This window comes from Leucopleurus acutus, assembly GCF_964270905.1.
Source record: "Leucopleurus acutus genome assembly, chromosome: 10".
Classification (NCBI taxonomy): domain Eukaryota; kingdom Metazoa; phylum Chordata; class Mammalia; order Artiodactyla; family Delphinidae; genus Leucopleurus; species Leucopleurus acutus.
The window spans coordinates 26,676,096-26,700,309 of NC_139153.1; the positions used below are offsets into that span (position 1 = coordinate 26,676,096).

At 44.0% G+C, this 24,214-nt stretch overlaps 1 protein-coding gene across 1 annotated transcript in view; it reads left to right on the forward strand.

Moving 5' to 3' along the window:
* The window catches only part of LOC309966956 (cadherin-related family member 3-like), a gene marked incomplete at both ends in the record, with an annotated part of 43,477 nt that extends 20,684 nt beyond the window's left edge, over positions 1-22,793 (forward strand). The window contains 6 exon segments of the mRNA XM_082847415.1: positions 1,043-1,205; positions 6,222-6,342; positions 7,008-7,223; positions 9,508-9,556; positions 9,558-9,653; positions 22,661-22,793. Coding sequence (XP_082703541.1) covers positions 1,043-1,205; positions 6,222-6,342; positions 7,008-7,223; positions 9,508-9,556; positions 9,558-9,653; positions 22,661-22,793 — 778 coding nt within the window.
* Between the last annotated feature and the right edge of the window lie 1,421 nt (positions 22,794-24,214).

Genomic DNA, 24,214 nt, shown 5'->3' on the forward strand with positions numbered 1-24,214 from the left:
CCCCCCTCCAACCAATCTCTCAACTACACATAGGACAGCTGTCCCACCCCACCTCATGCTCTGTTTCCTAAGCTTTATTCCTGATTATCTAATGAGAACTAAAACCTAGCTTCTGCTAATTACAAGCCATGTGGTTTTGTTTGGGCCCCACTTACTCTGCCTTTGGAATCGAGATGATAACTGCATCTACCTCATAGCATTGGTTTAAGAATCAAATACAATGCTTGGAATCTGTTCTGTATAGGAGTTGGCAGACACTCAGTAAATGATACCTTCCTTTTCCTTTTCTTTCTCCTTCTTCTCCACCCCCACCTTTCCCGGGATTAGAGTTAATTAACCAAACACCTGCTACATGCTGACCCCAGTGCTATAGCCCCTGGAGGTGACAGGAGTATTTGCTATGCTCCTTTGTTGTAAGGAGGTTGTATCTTGTCAGGATGATATGATGAATACATGTAAAAAGACTGTAAAAAATACAAGATGATTTTACATTAAAAGAAGAACACGTGGGACTAGAGTATTCAGGGGAGCTTCCTCAAGGGGTGAGATCTATGTGAGTCTTTGAAGAATGACTAGGATTTAGAGGTTGGAGGCTTAAAAGTGAGCATTTGGGGCAGAGGGATCCCAGTGAAGAAATGGGTGACTATACAGAGATAGAAGTAAGTCCACTACGACCGCTAGGTTAAGATTGTCCCTCTTGAGCACACCATGCAGATGCTGTAGATTGGAACAATCTCTGAGAATTATCTGATTCCAGCCTACGCCTGCTCTATTGAGGTGATGTCCCTGATAGACTTCCAAACAAGTACCCAGCTGGGTGTAGAAAGGAAATACTCCCAGAAAAGGAACAAAGTCAGACCAAATTCATAGCACCCATTGGGAAATGGCTCCCAGATGATGCCTCATAGCTGAACTGTCTGTCCCAGGATAAGTAGGGCTGTCACACATGTGCATTATCCAAACTAGTGGATATTTATGGGAAAAGCATTACCTTTTAAGACTATCCACCTAAAGTGTTTTTCCTCCTTGCAAAATAAAACAGGTACACAGGCAAAGAGATGATTGCAAAAGATACAGTAGTTGCAAAACTCTTGTGTCATGACCTTGATGAACCTCCTGATGTGATCCATTACGCTTCTAGCTTGGGGGCCATTGGTTCTGGGCAACTCTTTGAGCAAGTGCCAACTGCTGGAAATTTCATCCAGGTGAGTACCAGGTGCTGCCTCTCCAGGGAGTTTTCTTCCCCAAGGAGATGGAGTCATTTCATGGCCACCGTGTAGTTAGTGTTGGTAGACTCTGCAAAAGGAGCTGGGACACAGCAGAGGGGAATCTGGCCTTCTCTGCTGTCTTGCTGGAAGGCATTTGGGCAAGTCCTTCATTATTTGTTGCCGGCCATCATTTTCTCCTTCTTGTCACGAGTGCAATATAATTTACTTCCTATTTAGCTGGGGAAATGAATCGGAGGCTAAAAATCACGCTGATTTCCTTAAAGATAAGTCTGCCTACACGTGTGATGATGGCTGATTCTCCTGGCACTGGGAGTGATAGAGCAGCTCCTTCTTTCCCCACCCTCCTGAGATTGTAAACCTTCACCGTTAGCAGAGGATGGACACAGTAAGCTTTTTTTTTTTTTTTTCCCTTCACAAGATGGAATTCTGCTTTGGCAGAATCCTCCTTCTAATTTCCATGGGTCTTTTTTTCAAAGTACCAATCCCTGTTAGGTTGGCTTAATTGTTCCTTAACCAAAACATCACCAGATACTCCCCCTCAGCCAGAAGACATGGCTGAGAAAGCCACTGATGATCTCTCTCTCATTTTTTGGTCCAAACCCTAAATTTTCTGGAAAACTCCACAAGTTACAGGCTGAGCATTTATATATGTTGTGAATTTGGAAGCTTAGGCACTGAGCCAAGAGGTTTCCTGGGTTGATGTTCATTTTGAAATGCGATGGAAAACTGCCATTTGTTTGTTTGTTTTGTTTTGTTTTTTTGCGGTACGCAGGCCTCTCACTGGTGTGGCCTCTCTCGTTGCGGAGCACAGGCTCAGGACGCGCAGGCTCAGCGGCCATGGCTCACGGGCCCAGCCGCTCCGCGGCACGTGGGATCTTCCCGGACCGCGGCACGAACCCGTGTCCCCTGCATCAGCAGGCGGACTCTCAACCACTGTGCCACCAGGGAAGCCCTAGAGCCAGTTTTAATGCAAACTGTGGGACAATGCCAAGTTCCATGGCTCATTCCCTTCATGAAAGAGCAGAGAGTGGTCACCTCTCTCTGCCATGGGGCCTTCTCATAATGCAGCCATTGTATATTTTGTTATTATTTGTAAAATGTATTCTATACATCTTTTATATCAGTAAAATTTTTAATAAACTTATGTATTTATGTGGATATATATTCACATACACACTTACAAACACACACATTCACACACTCTTTTTTTCCCCCCCCCCAGAGAGCTGGTTGTTAAACATTTGCAAGCCTATCACTGGGTGAAACCCACACTCCTTCAAACCAGCTTATTTCCTTGGCAGACAAACACAGTCTTTAGACAGTTGTTTTGAGGCAAGACTAGGAAATAAAAACCCCACGTATTTGGATTTCAGTTCTTTATTTGCCTCACCATGCCGTTCTGGGCAAGTTCTTAACCTCTCTGTAAAATAAATAACTATATCCTAGTTCTAGAACATAACACAGTTGAATCTTACAGTATATGACCAGGCTATTTCAGAAAAATTGCATGTAAATAGAATTATTGTAAACAGGATCCTGGATTTCCCCCCATAGACTTTTGTTATTCTTTCAGAAGTACTCAGAATTGATTTCTGAGTAATGAGGGAGCCCCATTACTGTAATTTCTTTCCTCCCTTTGCACTCTCCCAGTTCTGTGGTGCTCTTCTAGTTCTAGGGGGTTCTAGAGTTAATGGAGCGTTATCTCCTAACTTATAAGTTGTAAATCTGGACCAGAGGGTCTGAGCATTGGCTTTGAGGGTCCCTAAGGGAAACGACCCATAGTCTTCATGAGATTGTCAAAGGGATTCCATGACCCTCCAAAGTTAATGACAATCAATGTAGAATTTAAAAGAGACTTGCATTAAAATAAATAGACTATATTTTAGTGCAGTTTAGGTTTACTGCAAAATTGAGCAGAAGGGAAAGAGATTTCCCACACATGCATGCCTCCTCCATTCTCAGCATCCCCCACCAGAGTGGAACATTTACTACAATTGAGGAACCTGCATTAACACATCCTTATCACCCAAAGTCCAGAGTTTACATGAGAGCTCACTCTTGGTGTTGTACATTCCATGGGTTTGACAAACATATAATGACATGTACCCACCATTACGGTATCATACACAATTGTTTCTCCGCCCCAATGGTCTTCCATGCCCTGCCTATTCACTCTTCCCTTTCCCCTAACCTCTGGAAACCTCTGCTCTTTTTAACATGTCTATAGTTTTACCTTTTAAGACTGACATTTAAAAAAATTAGTGTTTTATGGGAATCAACTGTTTTATGTCGGTTTCTTTTCCAACTATCCAAAGTTGTCCTGAAATGTAGTTTTATATTTTGAAGGCAAAACGTTCTAAATGTGTTGAACACTTCTACGTTTTCTTAAGGAAAATTTAATGCCTTATTGATAGCTGAGGAGAAGGATTTAGAATTTTTAATTACAGCATCACCAATTTGGGAGGGCTGGAAAGATTCAACCTGTTTATTTTACAATGAGAAAATTGGGTCTGGAGAGAGACTTGGGTCACACAGCTAGTGAGTGGCAGAGATGACAGCTAAATGCTATCATTTCTGGTCCAGTTCTCTGTTTAGTATTCCAGGCTGCTTTTTTTGGGATGGATTTGGATGACTGACACCAGAAGTCTGAAAACAAGTGCTGAGAATTCATACAAAGAGATGAGTGAGTCATTCTAATGTGTACTAATCTCCAAATAGCTGGCTACTGACCCGCTGTAGCAGAGAGAAGACGTCTAGGTCTTCATAAGAAAGCGACATGATGTAGCAGAAGTACCGTAACGGTTGGGGTCAAACAGAACTGGAGTCAAAAAGAACTGGATTCCAATTCTATCTCTGCCACTGTCAGTTAAGTGGCCTTAGGCTCTTCCCACAACCTTTGTGTGCCTTCGAGTTCGCATCTGTAGAATGGAGCTTGTAAGAATTATGTCATGGAGTTGTGATGAGGATTAACTGATCATTGTAGGTACTGAAATTACATGATACATACTAACAGTAGCCATGACAGCATTGCCAATAATAATAATAGTAGTAATAACACCAATAACACCAATAATTAAAATAACCACTAACATTCATTGAGTGAATGTTACACTCAACGTTCTACAATGTGCTAGAAACTTTTCCTTGCTTTTTAAAATCATCCCTTGATTTTCCCTACCATAGTAAATAAAATTAGGGAAGGGTTGGTGTTTTGAGGCGATGCCCATCAGAGAAGACAAAATCTTCACAACTGGCAATTTGCTTTAAAGGAGGAAATTGGAAAGTTAATACTACTCGGAAAACAAACTCTCCTCAGAATATCAAACATTTAGCCTATGGACCTTGAGGATATTAAAAATCTATTACCGTGGACGTGTTTTTTCATGCTGTGTTGATTGGAACAGAGGATGTGAGTGTGCCTTGAGGACTACATGAGGTTTTTCATCTTAAAAAAATTATGGGAGTCTATCATCTTTAAAGTAAAAAAAAAAAAAATTTCTGATGGTATGTAATGAATACCTGAATCTCTCATTGACAAAAGGCTTCTGGAGGGAGGGAGGCACAGGCAAAGAAATTCCTTGATCAGAAATGACTGAGGGGGAAACATGAAAATTAAGTCACGCTGGGTTTCAAGTCACAAAGGAAAACATATTTCATTTCCAATGGTTGTTTTGATGAGGAAGTTTGGCAGGCTTACAGTTTCATAATTACTCTATTTTAAACTTAGCTAAAGACGCTCAAGATAGCTTTTAGTTTTATTGAAAGGTTAATTTTACACCTACAGAAAAATAACCTTCCCATTTTACTTTGCCAGGTGTTAAATGTGAAAATGTTACCATCTTTGCTCAGGAATGTATGCTAGAGATGGCAAGTTTACCCTTCATCTATTTTTTCCGGGGTCCTGTATCAGTTATGACACCTTTCTCTTACTAGTGATGCACAACCAATAGGTTGGACTTTTTAGATTCTGGATTTGCCATAACAGAACAGTAAGTCCCTTTTCACAAAGGCGTTTTCTCTGTTCTTAGTATTCTGGGTTGTGTTCATTGCCTGCTTAATGATACATTTTCAGAGACTGATGAATCTTGGTAAAGGAAGAATGCAAACAGAGAAAGAACCCCCGTAGGTTGAAGGGGGTGGGGACAGCACATGAAATGATATCTTCACCCAAACTTTCATTCTTGGTTATCAGACGTCCTAGATCAGGGGTCCCTAACCCCCGGGCCGTGGCCTGTTAGGAACCGGGCCGCACAGCAGGAGGTGAGGGGCTGGTGAGCGAGCGAGGCTTCATTTGCTGCTCCCCATAGCCCCCCATAGCTTGCATTACCGCCTGCACCATCCTCCCCCCCGCCACCGCCTCCCTGCCCCGTTCCCTGGAAAAATTGTCTTCCAACAAAATCGGTCCCTGGTGCCAAAAATGTTGGGAACCGCTGTCCTAGATAATACATGTTGGTGAGCCTAGTCATTGTGTGGTGGAATTCCACTAAATGGAGAAGGTCAGGTATCTTCCCGGGAGTTTATTATCCAGGCAGAAAATGATTGAGGGGTAACTCTGTTGGGTCAGTTATCTATAAGTATGCCATGTAACAAAACCCACAAACAATCAGAGTAACGCAACAGCAAACATTTGTTTAGCCCATGAGTCTGAGAACTGGCTGGACTGTGCTTGCTCGGAATTGGGGGGATTTGCTGGCTTTTTGTGGATCTAGCCTGGCTTCAGTGGGTGCGGCTGGATGATCTGGCTCCTCTCATCCTCCAACAGGCTAGTCTGAGCAGGTCTCAGGGCAGAGGAAGAGGTGCAGGAATGAGGCAAGCCTAGGCACATAAGGACTTTTCATGCCTCTGGGGGCGGCAGGTTTGCTCATGTCCCATTGGTCAAAATAAGCCACGTGGGAGGGCACAATAAGGTTACACAAAGAGCATGAACATGAGAAGGGTAAAGACACTGACCCTATTAATGCAACCTATCTACCACACCTGTGTTTCTTCTAGAAGGTTATTTGGGAGAACTGCACACTGAACTTAGAGCAAGTCATTTTTAAAATGTGGGCTGTAGATTCAGCAAGCACAGATTTGAATCCTGACTCTACCTTTAGTAGCTCCGTGACCTTGGGCAAGTTAGTACCACTGGGCTGTAGTTTCCTTATCTATAAAGTGGGGACAGTGATAGCACATACATCATAAGGCTGTTGAGAAGATTTAATGAGATAATGTGTATAAATAATAGCTAATTCTTAGATAACACTTACTATATACCAGACACTATTCTATGTCTTACGTATTTTAACTCATTTAATCCTCACGGCAACTCTATGTGGTAGATACTGTCATTATTCCTAGTTTGCAGATAAAGAATATGAGGCCCAGAGAGATGATAGAACTTTCTGATGAGTTACAGCTAGTGAGTGGTAGAGCTGAGTTTCAGAACCTAGGCAGTCTGGTTTCAGAATCTGTGCGGTGAGCCATTATCTGATGCTAATCTTAGTATAATGCCTGGGAGAAAACAAATGTGCACTACATGGAAGCCACTTATTATTTTTATAAAGTTAGTGTTAACTCATATCATTTGACCCATGCCATGTGGCTTAAAGTGGACCGTCTATAAATCCACTTTCCATCATGTAGAGCTGTGCTTTTCAGACACACTGCATTGTCTAAAAGGATGCAGGTTGACCCTCTGAGAAACTATGATACTATATGGAAGGCAAAGACATGTTAAGCTTTTTAAAATGGTGTATCTGCATGACAAGAATGAACCTTAATAAACATTACTGGCAGCTTTCTACAAAGTTGGAAGAGTGACAGCCATTGACGAACACAACCCACCAAACTGTGTGACGTACAAGATAACCAACGGTGACATCCAGGTTATACAAAGATTCTGGATTCACCCTCTCTCTAGAATGATTGAGCCCATCACAGAGCCAGACCACGAGACTGTGAAGCAATATAACCTCACTGTGGAGGTGTCATCCTTGTACAGCGACGGCCCTGGTAAGTAGAAAGCCCCAGTTTTTTGGTTTTTTTTAAATTAAAAAAAATTTTTTTTTTTTGCTACACCATGCCCCACGTGGGATCTTAGTTCCCTGACCAGGGATCGAACCTGCGCCTCCTGCAGTGGAAGCACGAAGTCTTAACCACTGGACCACCAGGGAAGTCCCTAGAAAGCTCCAGGTTTTGATGTAATAGAGATGATGTGTTAAGTTCTAACTTATTACAATTGAAATTGTCAAATCATTACAACAATAGTTCTCATGAGATTAAAGAATTATAATAATAGCAAATATACATCTAGCACTTGTGCCGGTTCCTGTTCTAGGTACATTGTATACACTGATGTAGTTAATCTTTACCTTTAGTCTTCAAGGTAGACAACATTATCATCATTTCTACTCTACAGATGAGGAAACTCAGGCACAGAGTTTGGGAAACTTAGGCACAGAGTTTGGGAAACTTATGTGAAGTTATTCAGGGTTTGTAGATCTGGACTCACACCTAGGCTGCCTCTCATTAAGAGGTGATGTTTAGAATGAAGTTAGTTACCGAAGGTGTGTTCTTTGGACATCACAGTAGGAGAAAGTGTGAGGCTCTAAATTATTTTAGCAACAAAGGACTCTTGAAAAACCTCCAGAGTGAATACTACTGTATTGATGACGTGGTATGTGTTTTTAACGACTCTAAGCTTTTGTCATCAGAGAACAGACAGAAGAATATTAAGGTCCTCATTTGGCCTGATGATTCAGTATACATTTCCTCTTCCTGTAAGAGTCCCCAGGCTTGCTGCTTGTGTAGTGATTAGGCTTCCTGAGTGTGTCACTGTGAGGAAAACATCAGGTCCACTCACATCAACCGTCAGAATGACTTTCACAGGGACTGAACTCCAGTCATGTGGACAGGATTAACTGTCAGACTCAGCAATTAGTTTTCAAGTTCCAATGTGCACTGTTGAGTAATGGTATAGAATTTTTTGGCGGAGGGACGGGTCTGTGAGGGAAGTGCATTGTTCACCCTAGCCCAGGGGCCCTGGAAGAAGAATCATCTTTCAATTAATGGATTTTTGAGAGGTGACTCAGCACATTGAAGTGTCACATGACACTTAGAGAAACGTTTTAAAATAAAAATAAGGTTAGCTGTTTGCATTGGGACATTCCATCATTTATCAAATGTTCTGGGGAACCCAGAATATGATGCATAAGGCATTGCTTTATTCATGGAGTCTTTATTCATAGAGTCCAATCGAAGTGAAAGAAGGCATGTCCCCCTACCCTAGGTGGTTAGTGGTTACAGCTCTGTAGCTGGACTTCCTGGGTTCAAATCTAGGTCTGCCACTTACACATGGTGTGGCCTTAGCGAGTTACTTAACGTTTCTGTGCCCCAGTTTCCTTATCTCTAAAGTGTGGCTCATAATATGTATATATCTCACAAGGATGTTGAATGGATTAAATGAATTAATATATAAAAACAGAGTCTAACATATAGTAAATAACAAAGAAGTCAACTACTATTATTGTTATTATTATTTTATTTATTGATTATACCCTAGTCACCTAAGAAACAACAATTGGTTGACTTCCTACTATATCAGACCCTATTTACCCTGTTTATTTGCTCTTGTATTATTCTTATTTCATTATTGTTTCTATGAAGGATTGACTGATTAAACTCAGACACAGTAAAGGGCACACCACTTTAGGGACAATTTAAAAAATAGCTTGGTGTATTCTCTTTTTAAAACTTTTGATTTTACAATAATTATAGGCTTACAAGAAATTGCAAAAAATGGTACAGAGAGGACTGTGTACTCATCACCTAGCTTCCCCCAAAGGCAACATCTTTCATAACCACAGCACCAAAACCTGGACATTGACATTTCTACAATACAGTTAACTAGACTACAGCCTTTGCTCTGACTTGACCAGTTTTTACATGCACTTATTTTTTTTATATTCTCTGTGTTTAGTTCTGTGACATTTAATCACCTATATAGATGTATATAACCACAACCACAGTCAAGAGAAAGAACTGTTCCTTCACCACAAAAGGGCTCTCTCGTGCTAAAGGGGCAATGTTTAATGCATGTGAAATCACATGCTGATTCAAGTTTTGCTTCTAATTTTTCTTTTGGTAACAAAGCAAAACTTGAGAAGATGAACAACTCATCACTAGGCTGGCTATACAGCAAACATTCAGTAAACTCTTTCTGGGACGAAAAAATGCTTTGTAACTTCATTATAACTCACTTTCTCTGTGTTTTGGGTCCTTCTCCCCCTGCTCTCTGGGAACGTGTATGAATATAATAGCAGAACAGATGCAAGAAAGTGGAAAAACCCCCAGGCACCGGGAGGGGTCCTTGGCAAACATATACTTGATCCCAGAGGCCCATCCTTCTGAGGAGTCTGCATCCTTAAAAATTCCTATGCAACGGTAGTGTCTTCCTGGGTCTCTGATTGCTTTTTCAGTGTCTGTCACTATCATCAGGCACTTTACCCTTGGCTACCTAAAATTAAATTGTAGATGTGAGGCCAGCTGCTTTGTGTTTATAGCCTTCTGTAATCTTCCAGTTCAGTGCTGACTGAGGGCAGCAGGTATGGTCAACCTTGAGTCTCTGAATATGTTTTGCTGCAAACTAGCAACTCAGTTGATACATGTTCATTGCCTGACTTTGCCCAGTGGAAGGTATGCTTGTTACGACTGGAGACTTTGTTTTCCTCACTGCTGTAGCCCCAGCATATGCTTGACACCTAGTGGGGACTCCATGAATATTGGGTGAATAAATATCTTTGAATATATGAATTCAGATCTCTTGCCTTTAATTCACATTACTTGTTACTCCTATGACCCATGGAGCAGAAATGGGAATTATCTTTAGAAAAGAACTTTTTTGGTTTTTGGAAGTCATAAAAAAATGCAGGATTTTTCTCAGCATTTTTAAGAAGCACCACTGACCTTCCTTTTTTTTTTTGCGGTACGCGGGCCTCTCACTTTTGTGGCCTCTCCCGTTGCGGAGCACGGGCTCCGGAAGCGCAGGCTCAGCGGCCATGGTTCATGGGCCCAGCCACTCTGCGGCATGTGGGATCCTCCCAGACCGGGGCACGAACCCGCGTCCCCTGCATCGGCAGGTGGACCCTCAACCACTGCGACACGAGGGAAGCCCTGACCTTGCTTTTAATTTTCTTTTTATAGCGCTCTGGAGAATGACCGCCTGAAAACTTTACTTATTAATGACTTGCCAAAGAAAAGTTGGCATCCAGTCTTGAGAGCTATGTACTTAGACAAGTCGTTCTTAAATACCTAGGAGCTCTCTGATAACCATCCTTGGTTGTAAAAGACACAATAGCAGAGACCAGAAGGATTGTTGATGGTAGAGGGTAAACCCACACTTAACCCAAAATAGACTTCAAGCTGGGATAATTTTTTAAAAACAAATTTAACCCAAAATAGAGTTCAAGTTGGGATAATTGTTTTTAAAACAAATCTCATTCAAAGTAAAACTGACCATGAGCAAAGGACTAAAATATATTTGAGTCAGAGGAAAATGGGGACTTGGATGGTCATAAATATGAGCGTTGATATTTATGCCCCTTTGCACGTGTACACACAGATTTCTTTTCAGTCTAGGAACACCTCACTTCCCAACAAGAGAGCACCTGAAAATAAACAGGCTCCTATTTTATGTACGTAGCTCACATGGGTCGGTCCTCAGGAGGTGCTGGTGTGGAGGACATCAGTGGATTTGAAGTTTGGAGCTTGGACAAGTCCTACCGCCTCTCAGAAATTCACTTTTCTTCTTCTGGAAAATGTATCCTGTCATTCCTGCCCCATTTCTATCTCATAGTTGTGTTGTGAGAAACAGCATAAAACGGTTGAGATTCTACACGTGGCAGCACTTTTTGAACTGTAAGCACTATTTAAGAGTAAAGTAAGATTAGTTTCATTAAGTCAAAATTGGCCGCTCACAGAGCAGTGACTTGGAATAGAGACGGTCACTGCCTGTTTCTAAGCCAGTCTATGTTGGAATTGGTTGATAATTAGCTTCTCAACTTCTGTGAAAGGAATATACTGCCTTGTTCCAGAGGGCAGGATAATTCTTCACCAGGGGAGAGACCAAGGATTCTCTGGGAAAATGCTCTTCCCTCTCCAGCAAGGCTCTCACTGGATCAGTTATGCTAAGATGGATGTAGATATGTGAGTCTCCATCTGCCATCACCTGAGCTTTTGAGGAAAAAAAAAAAAAGCAAGCTTTTATAAACTTCCTTTTCAAAGTCTGGATTGGATCAATTAGTACTTAATCTGCCTGTGCCAAATCAAGAAAAATTGGTAAGTGGTACGTTGAGTGTTTACTTTCTTCTGTTGAGCTGTTTTGGGTCTCAGTTTCAGACATGGCCAAGGAAGAAAGTCTGAGCTGGTGACAACAGTAAAGGAGTTGTTTGGGAGGAAGCTAAAGAGGGCTGCTTTCAGGGGCACGGCTCTGGAACCTGACCTCTCTATTGGGTCAGAATCCGTTTGCCTCCAAACTCTAGATGTTCTTCTCTCCTCCAGTTTAATAATGATTATATGAGTTTGCTGAGGCTGCCATAACAAATCGCCAATAAACTGTGGCTTGAAACAATAGAGATTTATTCTCTCACGGTTCTGCAAGCTAAAATTCTACACTTGATCTTAGCCAAAAGGCCGAGAAGTGATGGAAGCTAAAATTCTAAAATTGAAGTGTTGGCAGGGCCACATTCCCTCTGGAGGCTCCAGGGGAACATCCATTCCTTTCCTCTTCCAGCTTCTGGGGCCTGCCGTGGCCTTCCTGGGTTTGTGGCTGCATCCCTCTCCTCTCTGACTTGGCGTTACTTCGCTTTCTCTTCTAGGTGCCTGTCAAATTTCCCTCTACCTCACTCTTATAAAGGACATTGGTTATTGGATACAGGGCCCACCGGATAATCCAGGTTGATCTCCTCATCTCAAGATCCTCAACTTACATCTGGAAAGTCTTTTTCAAATAAGGTCATCTTCAAAGGTTCTGAGGATTAGGACGCGGACAAATCTTTCTGGGGGTTATCACTCAACAAACTATAATAATTTTGGAAGTCTAGGATTTTCCTGGTGGCGCAGTGGTTAAGGATCTCCCTGCCAATGCAGGGGACACGGGTTGGAGCCCTGGTCTGGGAAGATCCCACATGCCGCGCAGCAACTAAGCCCGTGAGCCATGGCCGCTGAGCCTGCGCTCTAGAGCCCGTGAGTCACAACTACTGAGCTTGCGTGTCACAACTATTGAAGCCCACGTGCCTAGAGCCCATGCTCCGCAACAAGAGAAGCCACCACAATGAGAAGCCCGCACACCTCAACGAAGAGTAGGCCCTGCTCACCATGACTAGAGAAAGCCCGCTCGCAGCAATGAAAACCCAATGCAGCCAAAAATAAATGAAATAAATTAAAAAAAAATCTTTAATGAGGTATATAAATGAGGTATATAAATCAATACACTCTTTGAGTGTACAATATGACTATTTTACTTTATTTAAAAAATATTTGAGTACCTACAGTGTGCCGAAATTGTTTTAAGGCCTTTAATCAATAAAAATGCAGATGCCTCTGACCTGGTAGTTTTACTGATTGGAATTTCCCTGTAGATATGCTTACAAAAGATCTACAAAAAGTTTCTTTTTAGATGGTAGCTGATGGTAGCATTGTGTGTAAGAGAAAAACAACTGGAATAATATCAAAGTGTCCATTAATCAGGGATTAGTTGGAAAATCACAGAGTTCATATTCTTATTATGGAATGTACGATGTGGCTATTAAAAAGAATTAGGCATATATTGATATGGAAGATACATTAAGTGATAAAGTTTGGCAAACTACAGAATCCTTATTAATATACATAAATAAAAATCAGCATCTGTATAGATACGTATGTTGGTATATGCATAAACTTTAAGGGGCAGTGAGAAATCACAGGGAACTCTAAATAGTGAATATCTTTTTAGAGAAATTCTGGGGGAGGGAAATGCAGAGGGTGAAGGAAGTATTTTCCTTTTCACAGTTTTATGAACCACTGAATTTTCTAAACTTATACATGTGTTATTTTTATTTTTTAATAATGTAAGTAGAATTTATCTGGTGTTGAGAATTTAGGACATTCATTTCTTTTTTTAATACCTAATTGTGACGTTTTATAAGAGGTCCGACGCTTTTCTTTCAAATCAACTTGAAGCTAGGATCACATCTTTCTACAGCTTGGTATATTTTCTTCCTTGATTTGTATAATTATTGTTGCTCTTCCATCTGCCTTTTTTTCTCCTTGTGACATTGATTATTCTCCTGTTAGGTCTCCAGGGTTTAGCGGCTAAATCTCTATCTTTTCCGCTCGTGATTTCTAACACACTGAATTATTGCTCTGCTGTTTCACAGATTTCTTTCACTTGATGTTCATCACTAATTTGGGTCTCACAGGTGACCACTCATTGTTGAAGTTGTCCATTTTAGTAGAGGTCTGTTCTGAATATTTTATATTTTGTTCCTCAAGGTTCCTGGTTCCCATAGGCTCTTGGGCCCCTTGGGCTTCTTGTCATTTTTGTCTGTCTGCTTTGGGGCTGAGGTCGAGTTGCTATGGACTTTTCTGAGGCAGTGGTGGAGCCACTGCTGTTTCTCCTGGGTGGGCTGATGGTACAGCAGAAGCAGGCATTCAGACCTCTCGTGACAATGGGGCTTCCCTTGGCTTCTCAGTTGCAGGGACAGAGGACCTTCTCCCAGACTCTCTCAGTGCTTCTGCAGGTCTATGGGGGTCAGGGAGACATGACATCTCTATATTGGTTAATGTCCTATTCTCTCTGGTGGGAGAAGGGGGTGTCCAGTGAGTTTGAGCTCCAAAAGTGAGATCTTCCCTTTCAGGTCCATGCAATGAGGCTCTCTCGTGCTGGTCCTGTGGTTCTCTTCTGGTCTGAAGGGGAGAAAATCTTGGCAGACTTTCAATCACTTCCTCCATGCCTTATCTACACACCACCCAGAGCTGCCCCACCCAGTCGAGCCCAGCCTGAAGCAAGAACCCCAGCCAATCTACAGATGCATGAGTCCAGCTCAAGTGAGCAGAAGTGCCCAGCTATGGCCAGCATAGATAACCTAACCTTTAGCTGACCCTCAAGCATGTGAACTACAACAATAAATGACACTTGTTCAAAGCCACTGGTTTGTTACATAGCAACAGCTAACTGATACCAGAAAGGAGGTGGGATGCTGTCTTTTATATTTCTGTTTCAAAGAGTCAACAAGTAAGTGTTGCTAAAAAACAAAAACAAAAAAAACGGAGACCAAAGAAAATATTTAACAGGTGGAAAAAAGAGATCTGATATAACTTGCACTAAGAGAAGTTGTAGAACCTCAGAGTTAAAAATACTGGACTGTATTTTGCTTGAAGATAGGGGGCTGTGTCCTACCCAAAGTTCCATTCCATAGCCCCTGGCCCAAGAGACGGGCCCAACATTTATTAAATAAATAACTTCTGAAATACTCCCAGTCAAATCCTTATCTGAGAGACTAACTGAGAAAAGTTTTCCCTACAGTATTTCCATTCTTGGTCCTGGGTCTGGCTTAACCATCTTCATGACGGGGTACTCACTACCTACCAGACAGCTATTTCCTTTGTGGGATAACAATTATTAGAAATATTTTGTTGAAGCAAACAAGAAATCTAGTTGACAGAGTGAAACCTAAACTCAACAATTCAAAAACATGAGCTCTTCCCTCCTTAAGACACCCCCTTGGATGAAACGGGCATATTTTCACGGGCTGGTAAACAAGCTGCTATGGATTGGAACATCTGCATAATAGTTTCCACTTATCATTGTTACCTTAAATTCTATCCAGCTCCAAAATTACACTCTTCATCTGTAATAAATGATCTACCTTCAGTTGGAAAAAGCAAAACGATCCCTTTTGTATTAAAATTACCTAAGAATGTAATTAACGGCATCTCATTTTGTTAGCTCATCATCTTAACTCTCTGGAAGTCTTTAAATAGGAAAAATTGGCACTTTTATTGTGTTCTTGATGTATTGCAAACATTGCTTACTAGTACACATGGTTACAGGGCCAGTCCAGACTCTCCATTGGATCGAAAACAAATTTGTGTTTATTGTAGTGAAAAATAACGTTAGATTTAAACAGCTCCTATTTAATGTGACGAGGTATCTTAACATTCACCATCCTGCCTGATTGTAGGTAAGGCTCAAGGACAAAGATTATTAGTTGAGTTCTCTCTCTCACTCATCCTTTTAGAATAAGTCAATATGAAAGTCTCTATTCAATTTATATTAAATGATCAATAAAATATCTAATGCACAGTGCTTGAGAAAAGTCCACAATTGTATTTATTATAATAATAATTACTAGCCAGTAGTACTGTGACTGTTCTTAGCTTTGCGAGCTTTCTAGATCATCACACAATATACTGGATCCTCAAACTCTTCCCTAACAGCGCATTCACTCGCTCCTTCCCAGACAAAACTGGGTTGTTTTCATCTAGTCCAAGAACTAACATAACTATGGCAATAAACCTTCTTCTTGGCTGCCTTCGGAGGTCAAAAGCTAGTGGAGGCTTGGTGGAGAGGGTCAGGTAGAATCCCAAAGGCTCTGTCATTATAGTTCTGGGCTCTCCTAGCTCAGGCTGTAGAGACTGAAGAAACCCGTGGGCTGATGGCACAAACAATTAACTGGGTAAAAGCCAAATCCAGCAGGCAAGAAGTGCAAGCCTGATGACGTAGGAGTTAAAATCATCCATTACTTACGGCTTGCTCTCCACTGTTGTGCTCCAGCATCAAGCCCCATGCATGGCACACAGTGGGTACTTAGTAAGTGAATATGGAATAAACGAAGGAAGGTGAGACTGTTTATCAGAAACCAGAGGAATGTTTCCATTTTCAATCTGGGCAAATTGATAGTTAACCACGTGGCAGGCAGGCTGCATTCCCCTTTTGACTGGTATGCTTTTGGGTTTTCTTCCAGATCCAGTCTATTTTGGGCTAACATCATGATATTGCAATTATAGGCCTTACCCATTGCCCCTGTTACTAATGCAGGGTTGCCCAATATCTGGCACAGATGCTGCTGTTCTGCACATGGGCCATGACAGACATTGCTAATGGATTGCAGCACCGCCTTTTTGTTGAGTGTGTACGCACCCTGCGGCAGACACGGAGTTGCGGCATCCAGATGCCCTTTCAAGGAAATATTTGCTGTCCAGCTGCAAGGAGTATGGTCAGCAGACGCTCTAGCTGTTAGCATCTCTGAGGTCAGCTTCAGCTGCAGTGTCCCCTGCCTGGAAGGCTTCCCAGGGCAGCCTTCACCTAGTGACTGAGCCGGGTAGGTGGGTGAGGCGGGGGCGTGGGGTGTGGGGAATGGTGGTCATAAAGGCCCAGCCATTCCAGGGCACTGTTGAACAACTCTAATGGAAAATGCCAGCTCCAGAGCCCTGCTCATCTACAACCTGAAGTTGGCTGATGCTTTGTCAGCCTTGCTTTGTGCTTTGTTTTCTCCCTGTACCCAATACTGCTTCTCTCCCCTTCTCTTTAGGTGTTGATCCTTAATAAACACCTCCTACTCCAGACTCTCAAGGTTTCAGGGTCTGCCTCCGGAGAACCCAACACGGCAGCCCCTGCCACTAGACTGGGGCTGGCATGTGGAATTAAGTCCATTTTCCATGCCTGTCCTTCCTAAGGCCAGTGCTCACTGATAGTGATACAATCAAGATACTCAGAACATTCCAATAATTCCTAAAAATAGACAAGCCCAAATCCTTCTTTGGCCTGCAGGCCACAGAGGATACAGCCAGTTTTGCTGCTTTGACGCATTGCAGCAAAGACTCATGCCTTCCTTCAAACCATGCAAATAATGTCCTTGGTTGTCTAAGAGAGGGTTTCTCAGTTGTGGCACCATTGACATTAGGGGCTGGGTAATTCTTCGTCGTTGGGGGCTTTCCTGTGCATTGTAGGATGTTTAGCAGCATCCCTGGCCTCACCCACTAAATGTCAGCAATACCCACCTCCCACCAGTGGTGGTGACAGCTCAGTGTCTTCAGACATTGTCAAATGGCTCCTAGGGGGCACAATCTACCTGCTTGAGAACCACTGGTCTCAGAGTTCTGTCTGGGGAGGTAGTCTCCAGGTAAGGGACATGAAACCCTGAGCATGTTTCAAAACACTCCTTCTCTGGGCTTCCCTGGTGGCGCAGTGGTTAAAAGTCCGCCTGCCAATGCAGGGTACGTGGATTTGAGCCCTGGTCCAGGAGGCTCCCACATGCCGCGGAGCAACTAAGCCTGTGCACCACAGCTACTGAGCCTGCCCTCTAGAGCCCGTGAGCCACAACTACTGAGCCCGCGTGTCTAGAGTCCGTGCTCTGCAACAAGAGAAGCCACCACAATGAGAAGCCTGTGCACCACAATGAAGAGTAGCCCCCACTCGCCGCAACTAGAGAAAGCCCACGCGCAGCAACGAAGACCCAACACAGCCAAAAATAAATAAATAAATAAATAAATAAACAAACAAAAAACCCCACTCCTTCTCTGTGGGCCTTGATCTCCAACCTGAGCTCTTCTCTCAGCAGAGAGGGGGCAGTGGCTCTTTGAATTAATCATCACCAAATCAGAAGAAAGATGGGAGACTCCCCTGGTTCCTAGCTGACGAGCTTGAATTCCCGACTCGCAGGCTTGCTGATAGCTGTTCCAGATCGCAGAGCCAGCCCACGACCCCCACACCCGGGTCCTCGAAAAGGCCTCTCACCCCCAGGCAGCCCGTAGGTGTGCGCTGGTTTGTCTGCACCCTGAGGGAGGCGACGTTCCTAAGGTCCTGAGAGTTCCTACGCACTGAGAGTTGGCTTTCTGTCTCTAGGCCTAACGTGAGCATGAGAGGGGCAAAGTCGTTCACTTAAAAGCTAAAAACTGGGTTTCATGGGAGCCTTCAAAAATAATTACCACCTAAATATTGTGGGAACATTTGGGATCATAGATGAGTGTATATATGTGTGCATAAACTTATTTACTCTAGATTTTCACTTGTTTCATTCTTACACAAATACATACCCCCTGAAGAAAATTCAAAACGGTAGATCACCCAAGAGTAGAGAAAATAAAAATCATTCATACTTTTACTACCTAACGATAACTATAGTATTTTGAAAAATAATCTTCTGGCGCTCTTTCTTATAACGTAAATAGGTGAAGTGTGAATTTTATAATGAAAATAGGATCATATTGTGATATCATGTAACTCTCTTTGTTCTACTTATATAGGTTGAGCCTGTATTTTCTGCAACTCCACTCTTTGGTGATTACTCTCCCTTCATTTACAATGAACTCTTCTGAGGGAGGGAGATTTGTCTTATGACGACCCTGATTCTGATTTTTGGAGGGGAGAAATAAAGGTTAGGATAAATAAAGGTGAGGTGAGCTATGCTGACCATGTTCTGTGCCATGTCTCACTCACGCCCACAGGTCCTAACCTCCACAACCAGCCTGGGGATGGAGTACTAACTCTGACTCACTTCGCAGCTTTGCCTGGAGAAATTGAAGGCTGAATCCGGAAGGAAACCTCCACTGATCATGTAATAGCTGTACAGAGGACTTCAAAATACCATCTCCAGCAGTCCGTGCCTTGCACGTTAGTTAATGCCGCTTACATAAGACTTATCTGTAGGATTTACAAGGGAATAGAAAGTAAAGTTTTCTCACAAAATGTTTCCTGCCTTTCAAGGTCAAGTTTTAGAGAAAAATGCTTTGGGCTGACCTTGGGGAGCATACATGTACCTAGAGGGGAAGATTGGCCTCAGTGATGCCTACAGTTTCCGGGAGGCACTGAGGCTGTATGGCTTCAGTTGGGGGCTAGCAGTGGTTTGCTATTAATTAATCCTGTGACCTTGGGGCCAATCACTTCCTCCCTCTGGGCTTGCATTTCTTCTTCTGTACAAGTATTCCTTTTTTTTTTTTAAACACCAAATACTTATTTGGCTTTTACTGTGAGCCATGCAGAGTCTGGTGCTGTGGATAGAGCAGTAAAGCTGTTGTGTTCCGTGCCCTCAGGGAGATTACTGCTTCAAGCCGAGCTGTCCAGGGGCTTCCCTGGTGGCGCACTCATTAAGAATCCACCTGCCAATGCAGGGGACAGGGGTTCGAGCCCTGATCTGGAAAGATCCCACATGCCACGGAGCAACTAAGCCCATGCACCATAACTACTGAGCCTGTGCTCTAGAGCCTTCGAGCCACAGCTACTGAAGCCTGCGCGCCTAGAGCCCGTGCTCCGCAACGAGAAGACACCATAATAAGAAGCCCATGCACCGCAACGAAGAGTAGCCCCCGCTCGCCGCAACTAGAGAAAGCCCATGCACTGCAACGAAGACCCAAAGAAGCCAAAAATAAATAAATTAATTAAAAAAAAAAAAAGCTGAGCTGTCCACTGTGATAGCCACGAGACACACGTGGCTATTTAACACTTGATATGTGGCTGGTCCAAATTGGGTTGTGCGCTAGGTATAAAATACACATGTTGGGCTTCCCTGGTGGCGCAGTGGTTGAGAGTCCACCTGCCGACGCAGGGGACACGGGTTCGTGCCCCGGTCCGGGAAGATCCCACATGCCGCGGAGCGGCTGGGCCCGTGAGCCGTGGCCGCTGAGCCTGCGCGTCCGGAGCCTGTGCTCCGCAACAGGAGAGGCCGCAGCAGTGAGAGGCCCGCATACCACACGCACAAAAATAATAATAAAATAAATGTCACGTGAATTACAAGTTATGAATGTCATGCAGCTTAATGAACGCAGGTGTGTGCTTCTTGGCCAGTTTGTTTCCAGTGAACTGTTAGGCTTCTATATAATAGGCTGCTTCCACTAGAAACCTGGGTATTTCCCTCAGCTCCTTACTTTCAGCCACACTCCATATGCACCAGAGTCCAAGAATATCAAGTTGTAACAATGTCACCTCGTGCAAATCACTTGCATCTATCTCTTCTCTCTTCTCCATCACTTACCCTCCCCGGGTGAGGCCCTCGTGATTGCTCACCTGAATCAGTGCAGCGTCTTCTCTCTGACCTTCCAGTCCTGCTCTCCACCAGTCCATCTTCCCTTGCTGCCTGCGGGCAACGCAGACCTGATTTTGTTACCCTTTCCTACAACTCGACAGTCCGTCCCCGGCATTGTACCTGGACAGGTTCTGAATCCCCTAACACAGGGGTCCCCACGCCCTGGGCCTCGGACCGGCTGCACAGCAGGAGGTGAGCGGCCGGCGAGTGAGTGAAGCTTCATCTGCCGCTCTCCATCGCCCCCCATCACTCGTATTACCGCCGGAGCCATTCCGGCCCCGACCCCGGTCTGTGGAAACATCGTCTTCCACGAAACCAGTCCCTGGTGCTGAAAAGGTTGGGGACCGCTGCCCTAACAGGTCCTTGATGATCTGACCCGGATCACTTTCCCCATCTAATGTACCATTTAGCTCGGGAACACATTTCCCACTCCACACCCTTCCTTCCTTCCCGGTCAGGTACTGTATGCGGCTCCATTTCTTGTACTTGGAGCTCCTTCTGCCTCCTTGCCTGTGCTCCCACCGTTTCCTCTAACTTTCTTTGCCAACCTACTCCTATTTTCCTTCCAGACAATGAGTCTGGCTCCTCCAAGAATCAGATGCTAAGATAGAATTAAACACTGAAGAAATTTTTTTTTTAAGGAGAAATACCTGAATGAAAAGAGTTTGGGAGGGAGCTGGAAAAGGCTGGGAAAGCCGTCTGACTGGAAAGCAAGGAGACAAGGAGAGAAGGCTGAATAGAAGCATCTGGACGGCCACTGAGGAGTCCTTGAGCCAAAGTCAGCCCGTGGAGTGTGGCCTTGGTGCTGGGATGGAGTTCAGAGTAGCATCAGCTGCAGCCCTCAGTCAGCTACCCTCCCTGTAGCGGAGGTCTGTCTGCAAGGGTCGTTTGCATGACCACCAGGAAGATCAAGCTTCTGTCACCTCCTTCAGACTGGCTCCTTCTCTCCCACCCCATTTCTTTCTGTTGTTCTCTTAGCCTTAGGCGATCGCCTTTGCTAGAACGCCACTTCCATTGTATTATAATCCCTGGCTTACTTGTCTTCTCTGTTAGATAGTAAGATCTTTGCAAACTAGGGCCTTACCTCCATTATCTTTCAGTTCCTAGCTGTACCACAGGATGTGTGGCACACGTAGGGCCTTATGAAAAAATGCTGCACTCAGAGGGAGGTCCTACTGAACCAGGTTCGTTTATGCCTGACGCTCAGCAAGCCAAAACGCTGAGACGCAGAGGTTTGTAGCAAAGAGAGGTTTTTTGCAAGGCGACCAACTGTGGAGACCACAGAACAAACCTCACCCCCCCCCCCCACCGAAGGCAAGGGGCTAGAGGTGGGGGGAGGGTTGTATTTATAGGATGAGGAACAAAGCAGCAGGGCGGGCTGAGGCGTGGGGAACATGCAGGGCGTGGGGAAAGGTGATTGGAATCAGGTGCAGGAATCTTCCTTCTGCGCAGGTGTAACTAGGCTACAGGGCTCCGCACGGGCAATGGATGGGGCTTAGCACGATCTGAGGGTGGAGCTTTTAGCCCTCTGATGTCAAAAGGTCACGGAGTGGACACAGGTGCATGCCCAGTTGGCGGGTCAGTGCTCCTATTCCGTCTTAACCAGCGCAGCTAGAACTAGACACAGCTGACTCCAAGTTTCTGGAAAACAACTCAGGCAAACATCTTATTGTTTAGGCTCCGTGCAGCTTGGAGGACATGCAAGTCTTAAAATGACCTTGATTAGTCAAGGCAGGTGAAATGGATGAGTAATCATTACCCACAGTTTCAGAGGCAGAAGGTGTGCAGACATCATTACCATTTCACAGATAAGGAAACAGAGGCTTGGTGGGATGTGTGACTAGGCCAGGGTTAGTCTGGGGTGCACTGGGGATTTGAACACAGGTTGCCTGACTTTACCTCGAGGGAAGAACCTAAGGGTGAACTGGAGGCATCACCAGCTTTTCTTCACCAGATCATTCTGCTCTGGGGTCTAGGAAAAGGCCTCCTGATTAAAAATATTCAGCAAGGGAATGTATTGGCTCAAACATGAAACATTGGCTCAAACCCCTAGATAGACTCGGGGTTTATCTAGATATTCTGAACTCCTAATGAAATAAAAGAAAAACCAGTCTCTTCTTTGCTTCTTCCTGTGTATCAGAATCCTGTTCCTTTTTAATTGGAGTCTAGTTGATTTACAGTGTTGCGTTAGTTTCAGGTGTACAGCAAAGTGAATCAGTTCTACATATACATGTTTCCACTCTTTTTTAGATCAGAATCTTGTTCTTCATTCAAAGTTGGAGTGGATGCTCTTGGTACCTGCCCCCCTCCACACTCATCTCTACACACAGAAAGATCCTGACTAGGAGTGTCTGCAGTCTCTGCTTGACGTTTTTTTCCTGGCTGTAGGAGCACGACTGGCCCTGAGCAAGCCAACAGCACCGTCACGCTAATGCTCTCAGGAGCGGTTCTCAATCAGTGCTGGACAGGGAGGCTGTGGGTGAACACTCCAGCTTCCTCACGGCGCAGCTGGGATGACTAAGGCACATGTGACAGTGTCCTGTGGTTCCCCAGCAGCTCTGAGCTCCACTGTCCACAGTGAGATCTGCTTCATAACACACCCCTCACTGGCTGCCTCCCGTTCCCTGTCTCACTTCCCCGACTCCCGCACCCACATTCGTGGGACTACTTCCCGCCTCAACTACTTGCACTCAAATCTCTGTCGCAGGGTCTGTTTCTGGGGCACACAAATCAAGATGAAACTCTAGCTCAAGTCTCACCCTGTTTCATCAACATTTTATCTAAATTACCTTTTGAATCTGAAGGGGAGGTGTGTTGCCAGAGCTGCTCCAGGTCTTGGCTCAAAACCCACCAAACCCCACCTTTAGCAGGAGTTAACATAAATCTTTAAGTTAAAGGGTCCAGAGATAAGAAAGGAAGCTACAAACAAAACACCCAGATGGAACCAGCTGGGACCAAGACGCTCCAACAGTCTCATCTATGCTGATTTTACTATATTAGCATGTTAAATGACACACCTACCGGTGGCCCTGACCAGACATTAAGGATCAAAAGAGGATAAAAAGGGGGTGGCGCCCCACGCCCTAGAGAAAAGCCCCGGCCCTTCTCCAGTAGACTGATGCGTATGTCTCCCCATCGTTAGCCTCACTCCTCCTCCCTTTGTTTTTACTCTTTAAAATTAAATCCCTCTCCCCACGTGGTGAGGAGGTGATCTGTGAACTTAGTTCCCACTTCTCCATTCTTCGGCCACTGAATAAAGCTTGTGCTGTGTCGATCTCAGCTCCGGTTTCATTATTTGCCTCCCTGAACCCAAAGGGAAAAAAGAACCCTCCCCTGCCAAGGCAGACAGCCTCGGCCAGGCTGGGCCCGAACGGGGTCCATTCTTATTTCCATTTACACATAAAGAAGATGAAGCCCTGACACATTAAGTAACTTGCCCGAGATTCCCCCATGCTACGAAAGGGTGGGGCTGGAATTCAATTCCGGTGCCGGCTGCAGACTCTGTGTTCTAACCACTGAGATGTTATCTGGCCGTTGACACTCATCAGACCTGGCCTAAATCATGATGTGACTTTGGACATATTACCCTAAGTGTCCTGGCTTATAAAATGGAGTTATGACATCAACTTCATAGGGTTTCTTTCAAGCCAATGTTTAGAAAATTTTTTAGCATCACTCTTGATATGTAGTAGCAATGCAGTCAATAGACTGTATTCTTATTGTTGCAAAATAAACACAATTAATACAACTTCTCATGAATATTGTAAGTTCCATGGCACTCTGACCCTTTTGTATATGTTATCAGAACCTTGCACCATCATCCAAATATGTTATCTAGAGGTTGGATGATTGCACTTTATGGATGGATCGTCACTGATCACCCCACTTATAATGAAGGGACTCCTGCAGCTGTATTTAATTTTTGGAAAGGAAAGAAGCACC